Source organism: Elaeis guineensis, chromosome 16, assembly GCF_000442705.2.
Source record: "Elaeis guineensis isolate ETL-2024a chromosome 16, EG11, whole genome shotgun sequence".
NCBI lineage: Eukaryota > Viridiplantae > Streptophyta > Magnoliopsida > Arecales > Arecaceae > Elaeis > Elaeis guineensis.
In genome coordinates this window covers 33,035,746-33,055,039 of record NC_026008.2, presented here as the reverse complement: position 1 = coordinate 33,055,039, position 19,294 = coordinate 33,035,746, and the positions used below count along the sequence as shown (strand labels likewise).

Here is a 19,294-nt window from a genome sequence, read left to right as displayed (position 1 = left end):
GCGATCCTCTAAGTAGAGAGATTTTTATATCCTGCATTCTAGGTCTCTTTTTTCCATCATAAGCAACATGGGGTTGGCTGCCATTGCCCCCCATCTTCGTGACAAAGGCTCTCCCAAACATCTTACCAATTATAATCTTCTCATGAAAGACAACCCATCCAAGCTTCCAAATCTCAATCCATATCTCAAGCCTTCATTAAGAAAAAACCGGTGAAATAGCCTCTGTCCCCAAACTGTCTTAACAAGATTATAATGTTTAATTTTGTATTCCCGTTTCACATCCAACGGTCACAGTATCATGGGATGCGATCACAGGCTCCCACATCGTTGGGACAATTAACAACGGCAGGCGCGGTCTCCACACACGCTTTCCTTGCACGTGCCGCAAGCACGCGTCACGGATCATAGCCGATGGCATGCTGACACGTGGCGTGAATCCCTAACGGCCGCTGCCCCATCGACCTTCTGACAGCCCTCGTTGCTCGCGGCCCACACCGTGCATGCCCATCATGAGCTCGTTTCAGCTGTTCCGCGGGAACCGTTGCATTTAGTGAACATTGGAGCTTTGGGCGCAATCCCTGCCTCCATGATTGTGAAATTGAGGGACTGCTTGTCGTAACAACGTTGTTCCGGAAGAGTATGTGCGGCGACATCTGAGGTTGGTCCCCTTCTCGCCTGCGTCACAGCTCACATGAAAGGTGGGGTCTCTTATCCCGTACTCTTAATAACGCCGTTTATCCTCCCACGACGATCCTCATCGACCGTTAATCACCGATATGTAGCAAATAACGGCAGCCATTAACTGTATCTTTTGTCCTAGAAATTTTGACCGTTTTAAGCTGAGAAGGCATAATTAATTTCGTTGCTGCAAAAGAATAATAAAAAGCAAACAAAAGCAGTGAAACGACAGCCATAATTATTTTAGTTCACTGTTTTAATTTTCTATTTTTTATCATAATAACAATTATCCTATAACAAAACTATTCTTTTTATCTCTTGACGCTAAAAATTATTTTGATTGCGTGCTTTACATGGCCTTGATCTTTAACCAAGATCATTTTGAAAAAATTCTTCATCTATTTTATATTATTTACATTATAAATATATTAAAATAAATATATATATATATATAATAATAAAATAAAAAAAATATTTTCAATATGAAGATAATGAAAATAAACTATATACAATATAAATTATTTTCATAAATTTTAGTCTAAGAGTTATGATTTTGTAACAAAAAAGAACTATTCAATCTTTTCCAATTGATGTGATCCAATCTTCGTAGATGAAGAACTATTGTCATTTTAAAATTGTTTAAAAATAATGAGCAAATTGGAGCAATCAAATCAAGAAAAAAATGATAAAATAAGGAGAAAAAAATTAAGATACAAAAAAGAATTAAGACTTATATTGAATAGAAAAAGATGTCTCAATGAAAAGTTACATTATCCCTTTATGTTTTAGTCAAAAATAACTTTTAGCGCCAACAAAGATAAAAAAGATAATTTTATCATAAAAAAATTATTAATTATCTCTTTATTATTCAAATAAAACCCATCTAGTTTGGTGGATTGTTAATGCCCCTTATCATGTACCCTTTGGGCATAGGTTAGAAAAATTTTAAATATAAATTATAACTTTAACTGTATTTCTATTTTAATTAATTTATATATTAGAATAAGCACTAGGCTCTAAAGTTTTGTATGGAGTATAGGATGAATTGATAGTTCATTAATGATTTTAATATCTGTTTTATCTATATGATTTGTCACAGAACTGATCTACTATATATCCATCATGATACACAAAATATCTTTCTAGGATTATCAACATATATATTATTACAACCTTATTACTCAAATTATAATTTTTTTGAATTTATTAGAATATTTGAATTTATATTATTATATATGAATATCTTGAGAAATATTTCACGTGGTTATAAAGGGGCTGTTACTTATTCTCCACCAGGCTGTGCATGGTAACCGCTCATTTTTAAATTTGGCCATGCCTCTAAGGTAGAGTCTACTACGTACGTACCAACCCGAAACGCAACGAAATAATATACGGCCGGCTGCCTGTATCTAGGGGCGGTTTCTTCCGAATCTCATGACGGTAGCCGTTGGGATCGCCTCATCCACACGAAATATGAAAATTGGATCTCAGCACCGCAGTAAGCTTACCATATCCATCCCCGTACCACATTGGCGACCGACCGAATCGTAATGGAAACGGACCTTTCTTTCCTTTGTTGGCAAGTTTTGTTGGGAAGAGACCGCGCGAATGAATAGTGGACGCCAGTCCCCGAATTAAATCCGATTTAAAACCCAGTCCTTTTTTCCCCAAAAAATCTGACAATTTCGAGCTCCCCCCAAAAATAAATAATGTAGAGCGGCATGGCCGGCAGCGGAACGCTACTGCGAAACCGAGGAGAAGACCTTCCCTCTCCAAAAACCTAGAGAAAAAGGGGAAGAATTCCTGAAAAAATCGTCGGAGGGGGCGATGGGGAGATCGAAGAGATCCTGCTTGAAGATGATTGCTTGCAATGGCGGCGGGGATGTGAATGATGACGACGACGATATTTCGATGGCCGAGGTATTTGCTTCTCTTTGTCTCGGTCTCTTCTTTTCTTTGTTGTGTTGTGCATTCCCGCTTGATTGGGGGGTTAAAGCTTGTTTCTTGTTCTTTTAGTTGTGAATGTGGTGGAGGTTTAGATGAGGTTATGAGTGTAGGGTGGTAGGTTTGGTTGCGGTTGAGTTGGAACTGTGGTGGAGTTTGGGTAAAGTTTGATCTTTTTACTGGCTTGGGTTTGTTTTGGATAGTTACCAGATCCACGGATGCTGGTGCTCAAAAAAGGTGAAGAGGTCTCGGAAAAATGCCATTTTTGTCCTTTTTTTTCCTCCCTCCTTTAACTTGCGATGGTTTGGTTCTATTGGGAGTTGCTACTGAGATGCATTGGGAACCACACTGTTCGTTTCGAAGTGTTGATTTTGCTCTCTGCTGGGAGTAATGCCCTTTGGGTGGAGGACTGGGAATTGATTGGGGCGCTGGAATGCATTGATTTGGGAAATGGGTTACTTGGGCATGTTTTCCATGATTAAATGTTGGTGCTGCTTAAGTGGATATTCTGTTCGTTTGGATCTGAAAGAGAGAAAACCAGGGGTCTGTGGAAATGGCCAAAATTAGGTGTGTGATTATTTTTAAAAAAAAATAAAATGGGAGAAAAGAATTGATTTTGATGTTAGGATTTTAACTTGATCCAAAACTTTAATATAGCAAACAACTGTGTTTTGTAATCTTCGATGGATCGGCCAATTTAAGAGATGCTCCTTAAACCTGATGGATCAGATGTAGGGGCTTGTTGGCAGCTGCAGGCACAGGTGGGCAATAATGTGTTGATTGAGCAGGACTGTGACAGTTGATCTTAATTATTTACTAAGAAAAATGAGAGAGAGAGAGAGAGAGAGAGAGAGAGAGAGAGAGAGAGAGAGAGATGATTAAGTTGTCCAGCATCATGGATCTGAGTTTCGGTGCTTGGATTTTGCATGAATCGGAAAATAGTGGGAGATAACCGGCACAACACTGAACTGGTTTGGTCATTGTTTTAGCTTATACAAGTTTATATGAATATCTTGCAAGCTTTTCATAAATTGAAGACTTTGTTAATACTTGCCTAAGTGGTGAATAATTTGTCCTCATCAGAGACAGAAGAGTCATGACAACCCAATACAAAAATAATGTGACTTGATAATTGCACGTGGATTTCTTCCTATATCATTGTTTTAATAAAAGTTGGCAGCACGTGAAGCTTCAGATAGGCCGATTCCTTCATTGCTTGTCCCATATTATCTTATTACTAATATTTACTGATTAGAAGCTTTCTGACTTTAATCCATTCTTTCTCAGAGCAAAACTTCATCAGATAAACGCCGGTGGAGTTTCCGAAAGAGATCAGCCAGGCACAGAGTGCTAAGCAACAGTGTGGTCTCAGAACCTGTGTCTGTCAGCTATAACAAGGAAAGCATAGAAGTCCCGACGAATAACTTTGATTCTCCAATATATTCTTCTATCCCAGGAAAAAAACCCATAGACCAAAAAATAAATGAAACCTTTCCCTTACCATCTGCTGTTGTGAATTCTGAAGTAGCTAATCCGCTGGCAACTAATGAAAATTCCACTGCCAATGACATCAACCTTGATGAATCTGTTGTTATTGTCATTCAGGCTGCCACTCGGGGATACTTGGTATATTCTTTTCTCATTTGCAATTGCCTTGCATATTTTCCAAGGGTTTGTATTATATTTCTCTGATTTCCTGTGAACATGTTTAGGCTAGGAGAGGATTACAAAAACTTAAAAGTGTTGTCAAGTTGCAAGCTGCTGTACGTGGACATCTGGTTAGAAGACAGGCCATTGGAACATTGCGTTGTGTCCAATCCATTGTAAAATTGCAAGCATTTGTGCGAACTCGTCGTAAATGTCAATTAGTTGAGATGTTAGCCGCACAAGAGAATAAGCTCCAGGTACATGCCAAGAGATCAAGACTATTGGTAACGGCCTTTTTCTTCACTAATCATTGATTCACATCGTATAGCAAAATGACCTTGGGGGATGCATAAAATACTTTATTTCACCATTTTTAAATAATTATGTTCTAAATAACAACAAAGATTCCATTATTCTATCATAAGAATTTATGAGCAGCCTCTTTCTAGCCTTAGATGACAATCAAAAATCTTAGCCGATGCAACTCTTGATCTGGGCAGGACTCACCCTGTAAGTCAGGTGACTCTGTTCTGACTCTACCATTACATTATTAGCAAATGTGTTATGGCTGACTGTGATTGGGATTTGGATAATTTTGTTACTTTTATATCTTTTGTTGCTATGTTGCCTTTTGAAGCTGCCATATATATTCATCTCTCTTGCAATTGGTCATAAATAACTCTGGCCTATTCAACTTTCATTGGAGGATCAATTTGTGATTGCATTTTCAGAAGAGGGTGGAGGGGGGGCTTAAAGTAGTATTTGTATTTATCAAGAAACTGAGTTATTGCCTAAACATTGTCCAGTATTTGTCATCGTATGCTATAAAAATGCTTTTTTCTTCTTGTAAAGCATTATATCTGTTGTTTTATGTCTTACCATATTGATATTTTCTGGGTTCAGGAGAAGGAAAATTCTTGCATAAAACCAAACAAAACATATTCCTCAACTAAGATACTCCTTTCAAATGGATTTGCTCGTCAGGTATGAGCAATCTATCTTTTTTACGAGTTCACTATGCTGTAAACAGTGGTTTGTAATCTTAATCTGTTTTTCTTTAAAGTTAATTTACATGTTTCCATTTTATCAAGCTTTTGGAGGCTACACCAAAGAAAAAACCCATTTGCATAAAATGTGATACTTCAAAATCTGATGATTCAACATGGAAATGGTTGGAGAGGTGGATGGCCGTAACTTCATCAGATATAGGGCAGCAACTTGAGAAAAAGTTGAATCAGGGTTGTCAAGGACAAGAAGAAAACACGGAGTTGGTTGATTATGAAGCAAGAAAAGAGGTCCCAACTGCAGTCTTTATGTCATCTGATGCAGAGTTTGCTTCAGAGGAAATAAGGGTGCTAGCTAATGGCAAAGGGGTTGTAACAGCTAAAAATTCTGGTACGTTGAAGTTTGAGGCTCCAGTATCTGTTCTAAATAATTTCTCAATTTCATTAGTTAATGATGACCAGGAAAACCCTCAGTTCAGAAATGAGGCTTGGGATATTACACAAGAGAATCATATGAAGGTTGAAAATGTTAATGAAACAATTACAGATTCTCTCTCAAGTCAAAAGCATTTGAAATCAAATTCAGCTGAAAAAATAGTACTTGATGATGTTTCTGAGAAGCTTGATTTTGACTGCAATAGCCTGAAGAATTCTTCTAAAAGTGCATTTTTTGAACCAGTAGGAACTGAAGGAAAGAAGCTTGTACAGGGGCTGAGAAAACCATTCAATCCAGCATTTACTGCTGCACAGTCAACATTTGAAGCGCTGACCTCGTGCTCTTCTATCAGCAATTGTAGTAATTCTTCTTATCAAGATGCCACAGCCAAGTCAAACTTAAATAGCTATTGTTTTCAGGTAGATGCTTCAAAAGAGAGTAAGGACATAAGCTTTACAGAGAACAGTGTATCTTGCAATCGAAGAGTTCAAATTGCTGCATCAGAATGCAGCACTGAAATTTCTATCTCCTCCATACTTGACTCACCCGACAGATCTGAAACTGAGGGTGGGGAAATTGTCCTAGAAATTGGAGCTTTGGAGAAAGGGCACTATGATGTCAGTGGTGATGCTGATACTGATCTTAATCTTATTAAAATGAAGTCTGAAGGAAAGAAGTCCTTTGATTCGGTGGTCCTTCAGCCACAACAACTAGAGGAAAGTGCTGGAAATCTACTCAACTCAGCTGCTGCTGATGATGTAGTCCAGGTGGGACAACGGCCAGCTGAGCCAACCACATCAGATATGCTGACTCAACTGGGAAATTCTGTAGATTCACATATTCGGTTATCACTGGAAGGAACCTCCAAAAGCCGTACAACAGTCACCGAGTCACACGGAACACCATCAAGTAAGATATCTGTAAATGTTAAAAAGAGCAAAAACAATGATAATATGCCTATTCAAAAGCAAAGGTCTCAATTGGCAGGCAAGAGTTCACCATCTAATCCAAACAATGATTCAGGTGGAAGGACTGAACATTTGACAAGGGATTCAAAGAATGCAAAGAGGCGGAACTCATTGGGGATGGCTAAACCAGATCATGTTGATCATGAACACAGGATCAGCAGTAGCAATTCCCTTCCAAGTTACATGCAAGCCACCGAGTCAGCAAGGGCCAAGGCCTATGCGAGTATTTCTCCAAAATTAAGCCCTGATGTGCATGATAATCACATGAAGAAAAGACATTCCTTACCTATCGAAAATGGCAAAGAAGGTTCCTCCCCACGCATGCAGAGGTCAACATCACAAGCACAACAGAATTCAAAGGGCAATGCCACTCATTCTCCTCACAATTCTGCGGGTAAGTTGTCAATATTCCATACACTTCTATCATGCACTGCAGATACTTGATTTCTTTAGGTTGCTAATCCAACTAAGTTATGTTTATCTGGTGCTTAATGCCAATCTAGTCTAATGCCTTGTCATGAATTGTTTGATGGGATCATTCTAATTGGTAAACATCCATTAACCATTATGGATGCTGATTAACCTAACTCTTTTAACATGTACAATCTTAATCTTATGTTTTTTGTTTGGCATTACGTTCTGCTAGTGGTACTATGATCTTATAGCTGAAATAGATCTTATCTCATGTGTCATCTCTTGTAGTCCAATCACAGCTGGATAGACTTTCATTAAACTTGTTTGTAAAATCGCTGAATAGGCAAAGCTTCAGATGTTAATTTGCAAAATATGTCGCTTTGGACTTTAAAATTCATAATCATAAAACAACAATATTGATTTTTTATTTATAACATTTGTGGTCACTCACACCAGATTAGGAGCACCGGATTTAAGTGAAATCAAATAGTTGTCCTATAATACTTCTGTGGTTCAGTTTGCTGACAGTTGAAATGGCATTGTCGATGCCAACTTTAACACATAAGGTGAGGAAATTGCAAGTTACAGAACTTGTTTTCAGCTTTTGGCGCTACCATGGCAGCTGAAAGTGCAGTGCATTAAGGAGTAAATCCAAACATTCTGCATCATCCAAAGTTGTAGTTGCATAAACAATCCTAATGTTCAAATTCATCCTACGTGAATCAAGCATCCTGCTATTATAAGATTATGATATAAGAATTTTCTAAATATTAATCAGGTTTGGACAAACATGCGCTTTCTATGGACTAGCAAATAGCCATGGTTGAGAAAACAAACAATAAATGACATATGAATATTAATTATTACTTCTTAAATTTAGTTATCCATTTATTCCTGATGGAAAAAGAAGAGCTGTATACGCTAGACCTGAATGTTCCAATAAAACAAAATAAATAAAATAAAAAATAAATAAGATAATGCCCACCATTAGGCTGGAACCCATGACCACAAGGTTAAGAGCCTTGCGCTCTACCAACCAAGCTAGATGGGCGACCATGAAATATGAGCAATATAAAAAACTGAAATTTTAGGAGGATTGATAAGATTGGGAAAGGGGGAAAAACAAAGAATACATGTGGTGAATGTTAGAAAGATGAAAGCATATATAAAATATGGTGTGCTGTTTTCAGTGTTCACTTAGTTGTACCTTTCTGTGATAATAATAAAAGCTAAATTACATGTTATATATAAAAATAACAAATTGACACCTTTTTTGAAATTCCAAAACCTCTTTTTGATATGGTACATAAGTTCAAATTCGTCGATTTTGTTCATCATGATTTTGGGCATTCCTTGAGTGAACATGTTCTTAAGCTGTAATTTTGCTATTAACCTGTAATAATAACTACCCTCTTTGCTTGTCCTTATCATTGTCTCATACCTTGAAATTTCTGTTTTCAGAGAGGAGATGGCAAAGGTGACCAAGCCTTCTGAGCAACATATGATCTGAACTCATCCTAAAAATATTATGGATTCAGTCATGTATTCGATACATCTTGTGCTTTTGTTATTGGCATATTGTGTGAATGGTGTGAGAAATGGGCAAGGAGCAGATCAAGATTACATGATGTACATTATTGTTTAACATAAGCTTCTGCCCATTGTTTACTATGTTGGCACGTGTCTTTTGTGATATCTGGCTGGGTTCCGGGGAGTAGTTTGTGCTTCTATAGGACCAGCCTGATGTGTTTATTTGCATGCAAAGCTTTGGGTTTTGATTGTAATAAATCGAAACCGCCTTTTGTCATTAATATTGTCAGATCAGGCAGGATCAAGGCAGGGATCAAACCATCTTCAAGACAATGTCTTAAGGTGCCAATCTACCAGAAGAATGTTGTTTATTTATGTTTCTCTTTTCTGAAACCCATCAATGTGGATGGTTGATGTTGGAGTAGTTTAATATCTTTTTCCGATCCAGATTAGGATTGTAATAATGGAAGTCTGAGTAATGTTTTGGTAGTTATTCTCAGCTTTAGACATCGTGTTGAGAATTTTTCTCTTGTTAAATAGGAATGAAGCCAATATGTGGGGCGAGAAGTGGACTTGTTGAATTGATCCTTTCCTCGGCCTCTCACCACATACCATTTCTCTTTGAGGGGTCAGAGAAGCAGTGATTCAGGACTCAGTGGAGTACCTCAGTGATAAGGACTTCTCAAAGTTTTTGCAAGATCTGAAGGGCTTGATCCAGTGCAGGCAATTTGGATAGGCAAAGTGGCATCAAGAAATATTTCTAACCAATAAACATTGTAAAGTGCCCGTTAATGTGTCAGTATTTTCTGTATGGATTAGTGGCAAAATGATCGGTGCATTCCCGTTTCCAGAAGGCCATGTTAACACAAATTAGCAGTAGGGAATAGAGCGATGATGTTTAGGAATGGAGCAATTAGTAGGTGAAATCGAGGGAATCTTCCCTCTAATATTTTCTCCTCGCTCCGAAAAAGACAAAAATCAAATAGTTATGTTACTAATTAACTAAAGTTGGATATGCAACATATATGGTATTACGAGTTTGCCTCCTACTTAACTTGTAAAAAAGATATTACTTATATTTCTTTTTCTTATTGTAAATATAGGTTTTACAATATAATTAGCACAAGATAGCCTTTAGGGATAGTTTCATGTGCATGAACAACAAATTTGCAATTTTTTTTACACTTGTATTTATCAACTTTAGATTATTAGATTAAAATAAACATCATAATTATCAAAATCAGACAATCAAAAGTCAAAACCTTTATAACCATAATAAAAATGAAAATCTCTATAATTTTAACATGTTTACTCCATAATTTTCTATTTTAGATATTTTATTTTTCTTTCTTCTGCAACATCTCAATTTTACTTTCCATAAACCAATTGCAACTTTTTCACTCGGCATTCAGATTTTAGTATTCTCCTATCTTCACTTATATATATATTTTTTTTCTTTTGATGAAACTATCTTCACTTATGTCACTTGAAGGTGAATCTATCTTCACTTGTATCTTTTCATTTGATGTTTAACATCATTTGGAGATAACCTCTCTTTTATTTAGAGGTCCTTAGTAGCGTTGACAAAGAAGAACAGCCGGTTAAAAGACAGCTAATATTTTGATAATATATAGGCCAGCTTGACAAGCTACCTTTCCTCTTGATCTGAGGTGAGAAGAGAAACATCTCTTTTTTATGACTTCAACGAACACACTGATTTTCGATTAGATCTCATGGAGTCCCAACCCATTGGACTTTTTGTCGAGGGTAGGATCTGAGGAATTCTCTCCGTCTATTTATACTTAACTTGGGCTGGGACAGACTAATCATTGACGAACCTTCGCCCACGTCTGCCTCCGATGTCAAACCTCTGTTTTTTTATCGCATCCTTGTATTGAATATGTGAGATATATCCTGAATCAATTCAAAGATAGATTACATGAATATATTAATTCTAAGTAATTATAAAATAGTTGATTTAATAAGAAAATAGTTAAAAGAAAATAATATTGAAACTGCTCTAATAAAGTTTCAAGTATGGTATCCTGAATTTTTAAATCAAAAGTTATTAATACTGTGCAACTTATATCTAATTGAGTATCTTTATATTATAAAATCTCGCATTCAAATAAATAAAATATTAATAGGTAAAAAAGAAAATAGAATAATATCTTGATTTTTTTTTTTGATTTTTAATATACTAATGCTAATACGACGTATTTGCGGGAGCAACATATCTTACAAGATAGTTTGAAAGGAACTTTAATCCTTACAAACTTTGAGATAAGAAATTTTATTGCTAATATTTTTGAATTTTTTTTTTATTTTACTCCAATATCCCGCAAGCCATATCATTTGATGTTATGATGTTTCACACAATTTTGAAAATACTTTGCCTACATTATAGCTTTTAAGCACCCCTCAAAAAAATAGTAAATAGAGCATGAAGAAAAACTATGCAAGACTGTAAGTCTTGTAATAGAGAGATTAAAATCATAAATCATGCATGTTATGCTTCCATAATAAGCAAAGTAAACATGAGCGATTTCCATGTTGCTAGTCATGTGGATGCCAACACTATGAGTAGAGAAATAGATCAAAATGTAAGCTGGATGATCTTTCATGGGGTAGTGGATATGGTTTAACTTAGGAAAAATTATTGAACCAGGGCAAATCCCAAAGTATATGCACAGTGGATAGCGCACAATCGAAAATTGGTGAAATACAAGGGATAGCATGGTGTATTATACATTGTGGGATTTGACGTGGTCCGATTGCACCTGGTGCATGCAATATGGAAGCTTAACCTAGACTCTTTTTTTGGTAGATAGTTTTTTTTTTGTACAAACGGGCGATCACACCATTTTAGTATGAGTATGGTCCAAAAAGTTAAAGTGCAAAATACCACGAAGTGCCTATGGACACACATCTCCATGGCTCTAGGATCAGTCTCTGGTATGATCGGCAACGAACGAAACTATCCAATCTCCGACTTTATTCACCTTTCGATAGACATATCGAACAGCTATTATAGAAAAATGATAGAGGGACTTCTAGATATCATGGAGCAGCAGGTGAGCTTCCAATCGCTTCATGTCATCCCTGACTCAGCCAATAACTATAGCAGAGTCATCCTCCATGAAGATGCTCTCCATATGCAGGTCCTATCGTATGCAGGTGATGTCCGCCCAGGCTGCTTGGAGCTCTGCTCCTGAGACCGACGGCTCAAATAGATGTGAAACCCCAGCAGTCAGAAATCTATCATTTAGACCCCGGATAACATAGCCCACACTATCTCTATCATCTTTAATACTGCCATCAAAATTGATCTTGATAAACCCCGAGGGAGGCTCCCAAGCGATGAAAAGAACCCTCCGAATCGCTGCATGCGCAGCAGGGGAGACCCAGAGACTTGGAGTGGGAAGGGACTATCTAGCAGCATCAAACCGATAGTACTCCTCAGCAAGGAAATAAGCTCTCTCCAACATCCGATGCACAAGCACAATCTCTACGTCGAAGACTAAAGTATTTCTAGACAGCCAAGCGATTTATGCCATCCTATCACCAATAGCCTGGCCCTTCGTCGTGCATTGATGGATCATTTCCAAAAATGGGGAAAGCCAGGAGTTGCTCAAAGCTCCCAAGGCTGCCCTCCTACCATTTCTCAGATCAAGCATGCTCGCAGACATCAAAACAAGGCATGCTCAATCATCTCATCCTTCAATCCACACATCGGGTAAGCAAGCAGTAGGTCCATGCCTTTGTCTCTAAGAAGTGCCTGAGTCGGAAGCTGATCCCAAGCAACCTTTCAAAAGAAGAGTCTAACCCTGGAATGGGCCGCCACTCGCCAGATCCAAGCAGTCTCAATCCTCCACTCAGGAGTAGGTCTGCACATCGCAACAAGTCTTTGATAAGGGCCTTGGAGCAGCATGATCGGCCCCACACTCTTAAATCTCGACTCTGATGTATGGGAATAGAAATAGCAAGGATCAAATTAGCAACCTGACCACCAAAGAGACGGATGACGTCCTGAGCCCTCCAGCCCTTACCGTCGACAGTGATCAACTCACGAACCCGCAAGTCATCACCCACCTCTGTGCTGACATAGGTTGGCTTGTGAGATAGGGGGAGGCTAGAGATCCAAGCATCTTGGCTCATATCAATCGAAATCTTATCACCAATCAGCCATCTAAGTAACGTGGGTCATCACTGCAGGGGCGTGGATACATATCTCCCTCTAGATAGAGGAGCAGCTACTCTCAATCCAAATCTAGGATCCCTGCCTCCAGACACCATATCAAATCCTCATCACTCTGCTCCACAAGCAGTTGGGCTGGATGAGAAATCTGGTAGCATGTCTGGCAATCATAGCTTTCCTCCTAACCAGCAGAGACTAAATATCCAGCCCCCCATCTCATATCGGCTGGCAAACAATCTTCCGGACCAGGAGGTGAAGCCCATGACCATTATGTCTGGAACCCCAGAGAAAGTTTCGAAATTGCTGCTCGAGGTCTATGAGGCAAGAGCATCGAACAAGAGTGTTTGCCATAAGATACACTAGAATAGAACTCAGGATAGATCTCACGAGAGTAATCCTCCTCCCATCATAGAAAAGGTATGAGCTTGCCAGCCCTCTAGTCGCTCTCAGATCCGTTGCTCCATGGGCTTACAGTCAGCCCTCCGAAGTCTCTGCCCCATATAGGGAACCCAAGGTAGGTCAGAGTCCCAGTATGCTCAGGAATCCCCAACCTATCTTGAATTGCTCGCTTCATCTGAAACTTCATCCTGGGGCTAAAGATGATAGTAGATTTCTGCAAATTCATGTGCTGGCCAAATATCCGATAGTAGATCTCAAGCATTTTGTACTGATGTACGATCAATAAGTAAACAATCATCTGTAAAGAGAAGATGCGAGAGCGACTGCATCCCTAGGGCAGGCCAGTAGGGCTTCAGCTCTGCCTTCTAAACTGCCACTCGAGGAGCACGAAATAAAGCATCAACACATAAAATAAACAAATAGAAGAAGAGAGATTACTCTTGACGAAAATCATCCGTCGAGTGGAAGAACTTCATTGGATAGCCATTGATCAGAATGGATAGCCATTGATCAGAATGGCAAAACTCAGGATCTCCACACAGTCTCTATACAGCCCATGATCCAATCGATCTATCTATCTGGAATCCGAACTAAAGGAATGTATGGCACAAAAATTACTAGCTCATCCGATCATGCATCTGCTCCATATCCGGTCATATACAAATAGACAGTTTTCAAAAAATAGCAGAAGCTAATGTTATGATCCAAACTTTTGTAGAATGCGATATGTGGAAAAAAAAAATATTGCTTTTTCCCGAAAGGATACATCTTTCTGACAGATTGATACCAGCAAGTACCTGATGATTCCAAAATATAAACTGCATTCAAAATGTTTCAGATATGAAGAGGATGAATCAAAAAATGCGCACGGATGATTCCAACAAGAAACTTGGGGGCCACCTTTTAGAACAAGTGCAAAAAGATCACGTATGTTCCCAAAATCCAAACACCATTTCTCTGTGCAGCAGACTGTTTTTCGGTCAACCTGCAGCAGACTGTTCAAAACCCAGATAAAATTTCAACCATCATCAGACTACTTGGTAGGTGAAACTTGAAGGTAAGAGGAAAGTGAACCTGTTAATCTGACAGCCAGATCAGCAGATCCCAGATGAAGTTAGGTGTATTAAATTGGTATGCTTCACATTGAAGCATCATTACTCCAATCTCTAAGAGCGCTACAGAGAGGCTTCACCAAGCAAAATGAAATGCAAGTAGCCTCAGAAATACTTTAAGCTCCATCACTTGATTGTCAATGTTCAATGCTCAGCAATAGGAACGACCTAGAAAAATCCAGGAGGTTCCCTAACTAATAAGATGAAAGTTTAACTTGATATCGAAATTATGAAAAGAGCGTGGATTGACATTCCTAGATGAAATACATTTCCATGGTATTGTACCAGATGGAAAGAGCCTAAACAACAAATAAATTGATCTGAGAAATATCGCCCTTGTGCTTCCCCGCCTAAAAGAAAAGAAGGAACAGAACTACCTCTACCGTTCAACAGGGATTAGTGTTCATTAAAGTTTCTTCAACGGCAGTAGATTCATGGATGGAGATCCTGAATACAGAAAGGCGAGCCCAAATAACATTTCTGGTGGAAAGTCAGAAAGCGAAATCACAATTCAACCAAGTCAAATCTGTTGCAAATAGCTTTAATCAGGTTGTCCTTCAAAAACCACAAGACCCCAGATCAATGGAAAAATTTGCTTACAGTATCTCAAGACAGCATTATCAATTCTTGGGATGAAATTGGACATTTAAGAAACTCATGTCTCACAGCAGACTTAGAGGAAATCCAACAGCCAAGTTGTACGTCATATGCTATAAAAATTTCAACAGACCCCAGTAAATTTTAGCAGATCTTTTCTTCTTTTTTTTTTTTTTTTTCTATAGTAGATACTGCGACAAAGGATCACTAAAGTTGTGTCTAACATTTCTGCACCATGCCTCGAAACTTGTTCTCAGTTAACTTCCTAAGCAACATAAAATTCCCCCGCTGACTACATTCTCCAACTTATTTTCTCATTTAAAGATTCTATGGTAAAGAAAATGTAATCTTGCTTACTTCCTTTGTTTTGAGTTTCACCTAAAATCAATTGGTTTTCAGACAATATTGATCAGTTTTGGCCAAGATCAAGCTGAAACTAACCTGCAGCTTGGTCATATTCTTCCAGTTTCGTTGGTCTCAGACAGTTTGGCTGAAGCAAGTCTGGAAAAGATTTTTATTCATTATTTGTATTTAGTATCGTTTTAGTATAAATTTCTTCATTTCTTTAAGTACATTTAGGAAATTATTGTTGATTCTAAGTTCTTGTTCAACTTTTCTGAGTTCAAAAGAGAGATTTGACTCACATAGTAGAATTCCTCATCCGTGAGCAAGTACTCACTAGCAATTCCATCTTTACTTTCAAACTAATAAAATTTACTATGTCACTTCTCACCAACTGGAAATTTTCATGAAATCATTATTGCTGCTCAAACAAATTCATCCTCCAAAATTTGATGTACCATTCACATTGTGAGAGTTTCTTCCTCTTCAAATTTATTTTGATGGGTTACTTTTAAGTCACAGAAAGCGAATCCACAGCAACCACTTCCAAGAAGAAGAAGAAGATCTCAGGTGATTACCTTGCTTCCTTAAGCCAGGATGCCTAACAAATTTTGCTTGGAAAGGCCAAAGAATTCAAACAACATGGGGGAATAGAAGTCCAAACTCTAAATTTTCTTAGAATCTAATGTGACAGAAATCATCATTATCAAGTCCATGTTAATGTCTGGTGTTATCTTTTCTTTTTTTACATTTTATTTTTTTAAAAATATTCACATTATTATGCATAATAATTAAGATTTTATCACACAACTGAATCATATATTAAACTTTGAAATGATGTTCACATGGATCTTTTTAGCATTTTTGTTGGTTTTTAACATGGTTTTAGTTATTATAATATCAATCTTTCAGCTCAAAACATTGCAAGCATGCATCTAGTGATTATAAGCATTACAGAATACCCCAGAATTTTGTATGTTTTTATGGCTTGCTTTATTTTTTTATAATTTTCTTATACATTCCTGACTTTTTTTTTGACCAAAACTCCAGAACTCAGACTGATACTCCAAATCACAGAAGAAATCAAAATTAAACTCAATGGGTCCAGTTGAAACTGAAACTAAACCAACTTTCTGAACATTGCTTTCTCCACTTTCCTCTCCATGATACTTGCAGCTGCTCTTATGCTTGTTCCTTTTAAACCCTTTTCTTTTTATATTTGTCCTGCTGCAGATCTCACAACAGCAAACGTCTAAATGTCTATGATTATATCATTCAGCCTGCATTTGCTTATCTAAATAAAAAGGATCACATCAAATAAGCACCTCCTACTACTGTCAAATAATGCATACTAAACAAGCCGAGTACACATACATCTCTGAAAGGGAATAATCCTCCTAGACAATGACAAAAAGGTAGCAGTATAACCTCCACATCAGATTCTCATCAGATCCATGATGTCCAAGAACAAAATAGGATAATAAGCCAAGTGAAATGAAGAAAAATAATAGCTGAAAAGTGGTATTAAATATGGCAGCATCCACAACTTACAAGACTAATGTCAATCAAGAAGATTCACTACCCTACATATGAAAACAAACCAAATCAACAAGGAGTTTCCTTGTGGTAGAGCCTTTAGAATTGCATTGACTACCAGACTTTTATACCAGAACAACATGGAACTTGGGGTTGGAAGCAATTAATTGGATCAAATCCAAATCTTTTAATAGAAATAGATTGGACTAGCACCTGCGGTTAAGCCTAAGCATGATTGTACAAGAACATGAATGTAGACAAAGCCAAGCTCATGGAGATTTCTACGATACAAAAACCCAAGAGAGGCCACAAACCCTGCAAGAGGTGGTCTTATCAAAAAGCATTTGGAACTGCAGATGGAACAGATCTACAATTAGCCGTAGGAACAAAGAACATGAGATCAGATCCAAACCTTTACAAGATATACAATTAGCCTTATAGTAGGGAGCAAAACTTCTAACAGATGATACCATATCCGATCCAATCTCTCGGCTACCACCATCAGATGAACAATGCACATTGTAACATAACGAGACCCAGAGTAACAGATCCAGCAATTATGCATCGATAAATAAATTAATCAATAAATTAATAAATAATAGCAGAACATGATTCACATTAATAACAACGACTTTTAGTATTGATAACTGTTGCGGCCAATCGCCTCGTCGCCCGATCGCCGGGAAGCGTGCACCTGCAAAAGGAAGTCCGCACTGACCGGAGGCGGCTCCGACGGGGACCCTCCGACGGTCAAGTCAGAGAGGTGACTGGGCAATAGTGAAATGCAGACAGAGAGCTCTGAGAAGGAGAGAGGGAGAGGAAGAGAGAGGAGCGAGCCTGCGTATGTGGAAGAGGCGGGCGGATCGATCCCTTGCACTGTTGCCTTCCCCGGTATATATAGTGGAGCACGGTATGGCGCCATCATTAATGGCGCGGAGGACAAGTGAGGAACTGTCAACTCACTGTAGGCTGTCAGAGCCGCCGTGAAAATGTCATGTCGCCGTGTAGCCGTCTAATCACCAGGGTTGACCCGGCTCTCGGCGGGACAATGCCCTTAGGTAACTGTGCCGCATGTCCGTGTCAGAGCTGACAACGTCTGGCGGCCGTACGGCGGTTGGTGGAGTCGGCCGACCCAGGGTCGGTGGCCAGCAGAGTGGCGTCGGACTCCTCCGTCGGTCGGCGAGCTTCATGTGGGTCGGCTACCGGACCTCTGGGTTTAGTCGGTCGGGAATGGACCGTGGAATGGCCGCAGTTAGCCGCTGATGGCGTCCGTCGGCCTGTCGCCCGACTTACGATCGGCCAGTCAGAGTCGTCCGTCGGGCCGTTGGTTAGTCGGTCGGACTGCCAGCCGGTCGGGCCCTCCGATAGTCGGTCGGGTGGTCGGGCCGCCAGCCGGTCGGGCCCTCCGATAGTCGGTCGGTCGGTCGGGCCGCCAGCCGGTCGGGCCCTCCGATAGTCGGTCGGTCGGTGGGTATCCCCCAACAGTTGCCTCCCTCCACTCCTAAGTCGGGTGGAGAGCTGGCCGATGCCTTCATTCGGGTAGCAAGGCCGGACGACTGGGAGTGGATTTGTCGCATGTGCAGATCCGACCGTACTGACCGACGCTGGTGGATGCGACGTCCGGATTTCGGCTGCTTAGCTTCATGGACGCCTTCGTCGGGTACAATCAGATCCGGATGGCGCCTGAAGACGAGGAGCACACCGCGTTCGTGACCCCCAAGGGCCTCTACTGTTATCGGGTGATGCCCTTTGGGTTGAAGAATGCCGGTGCCACCTACCAGCGACTCGTCAATAAGGTCTTCAAAGACCAGATTGGGCGTAACATGGAGGTGTACGTGGACGACATGCTGGTAAAGAGCACGCAGATCCCGGACCATGTTCAGGATCTCGAGGAGACCTTCCGCACCCTTCGACGACACCGAATGAAGCTCAACCCGACCAAATGCGCTTTCGGGGTGACCTCGGGGAAGTTCCTCGGATTCCTCGTTTTTCAGAGAGGGATCGAGGCCAACCCTGAGAAGATAAAGGCGATCCTCGACATGCGTCATCCGAACACCAAGAAGGAGGTCCAGCAGCTGAACGGGAGAATCGTCGCTCTTAGCCGATTCATTTCCCGATCAGCTGAAAGGTGCCTCCCGTTCTTCAAGATCCTGCGCCAGGCAAACGGTTTCTCTTGGTCGGATGAGTGCGAACAGGCCTTTGAAGACCTGAAAAGGTACTTAGCTTCCCCGCCGCTGCTCGTAAAGCCGCAGGTCGGGGAGACCTTGTATCTCTACTTGGCCACATCTTCTGAGGCGATCAGTTCGGTGCTCGTTCGGGAAAACGAGTGCCGAACCCATCAGCTCATCTACTACACCAGCAAAGTGCTCCACGGCGCCGAAGCAAGATACTCGGAGACGGAAAAGATGGTTTTCGCCCTGACCGTCTCCGCGCAACGGCTCCGACCATACTTCCAGGCCCACGCCATCGTGGTACTCACCAACCAGCCC

At 39.8% G+C, this 19,294-nt stretch overlaps 1 protein-coding gene across 5 annotated transcripts; it reads left to right on the top strand.

Moving 5' to 3' along the window:
* Positions 1-2,324: 2,324 nt before the first annotated feature.
* On the top strand, positions 2,325-8,898 carry LOC105059411 (protein IQ-DOMAIN 32). Of its 5 annotated transcripts, none has more exons than XM_010942698.4 (7): positions 2,327-2,598; positions 3,910-4,248; positions 4,335-4,553; positions 5,173-5,253; positions 5,361-5,664; positions 5,956-7,071; positions 8,553-8,898. In XM_010942698.4, exons 1-7 carry the CDS (start codon positions 2,506-2,508, stop codon positions 8,570-8,572), a joined length of 2,172 nt encoding a protein of 723 aa, XP_010941000.1. In that variant the 5' UTR covers positions 2,327-2,505; the 3' UTR covers positions 8,573-8,898. The 5 variants fall into 5 exon arrangements, with proteins under 5 accessions (XP_010940994.1, XP_010941000.1, XP_010940999.1 ...); XM_010942697.4 differs by having other exon boundaries at positions 5,953-7,071; XM_010942696.4 differs by having other exon boundaries at positions 5,361-6,618; positions 6,733-7,071.
* The last annotated feature ends 10,396 nt before the right edge of the window (positions 8,899-19,294 follow it).

What these genes read in the sequence shown, in the direction of transcription:
- LOC105059411 (XM_010942692.4), top strand. Translation starts at nt 2,506, where the DNA reads ATGGGGAGATCGAAGAGATCCTGCTTGAAGATGATTGCTTGCAATGGC. An exon ending in ACGATATTTCGATGGCCGAG is followed by an intron (nt 2,599 to 3,909) that starts GTATTTGCTTCT and finishes ATTCTTTCTCAG; the next exon opens with AGCAAAACTTCATCAGATAA. An exon ending in CCAAGAGATCAAGACTATTG is followed by an intron (nt 4,554 to 5,172) that starts GTAACGGCCTTT and finishes TTCTGGGTTCAG; the next exon opens with GAGAAGGAAAATTCTTGCAT.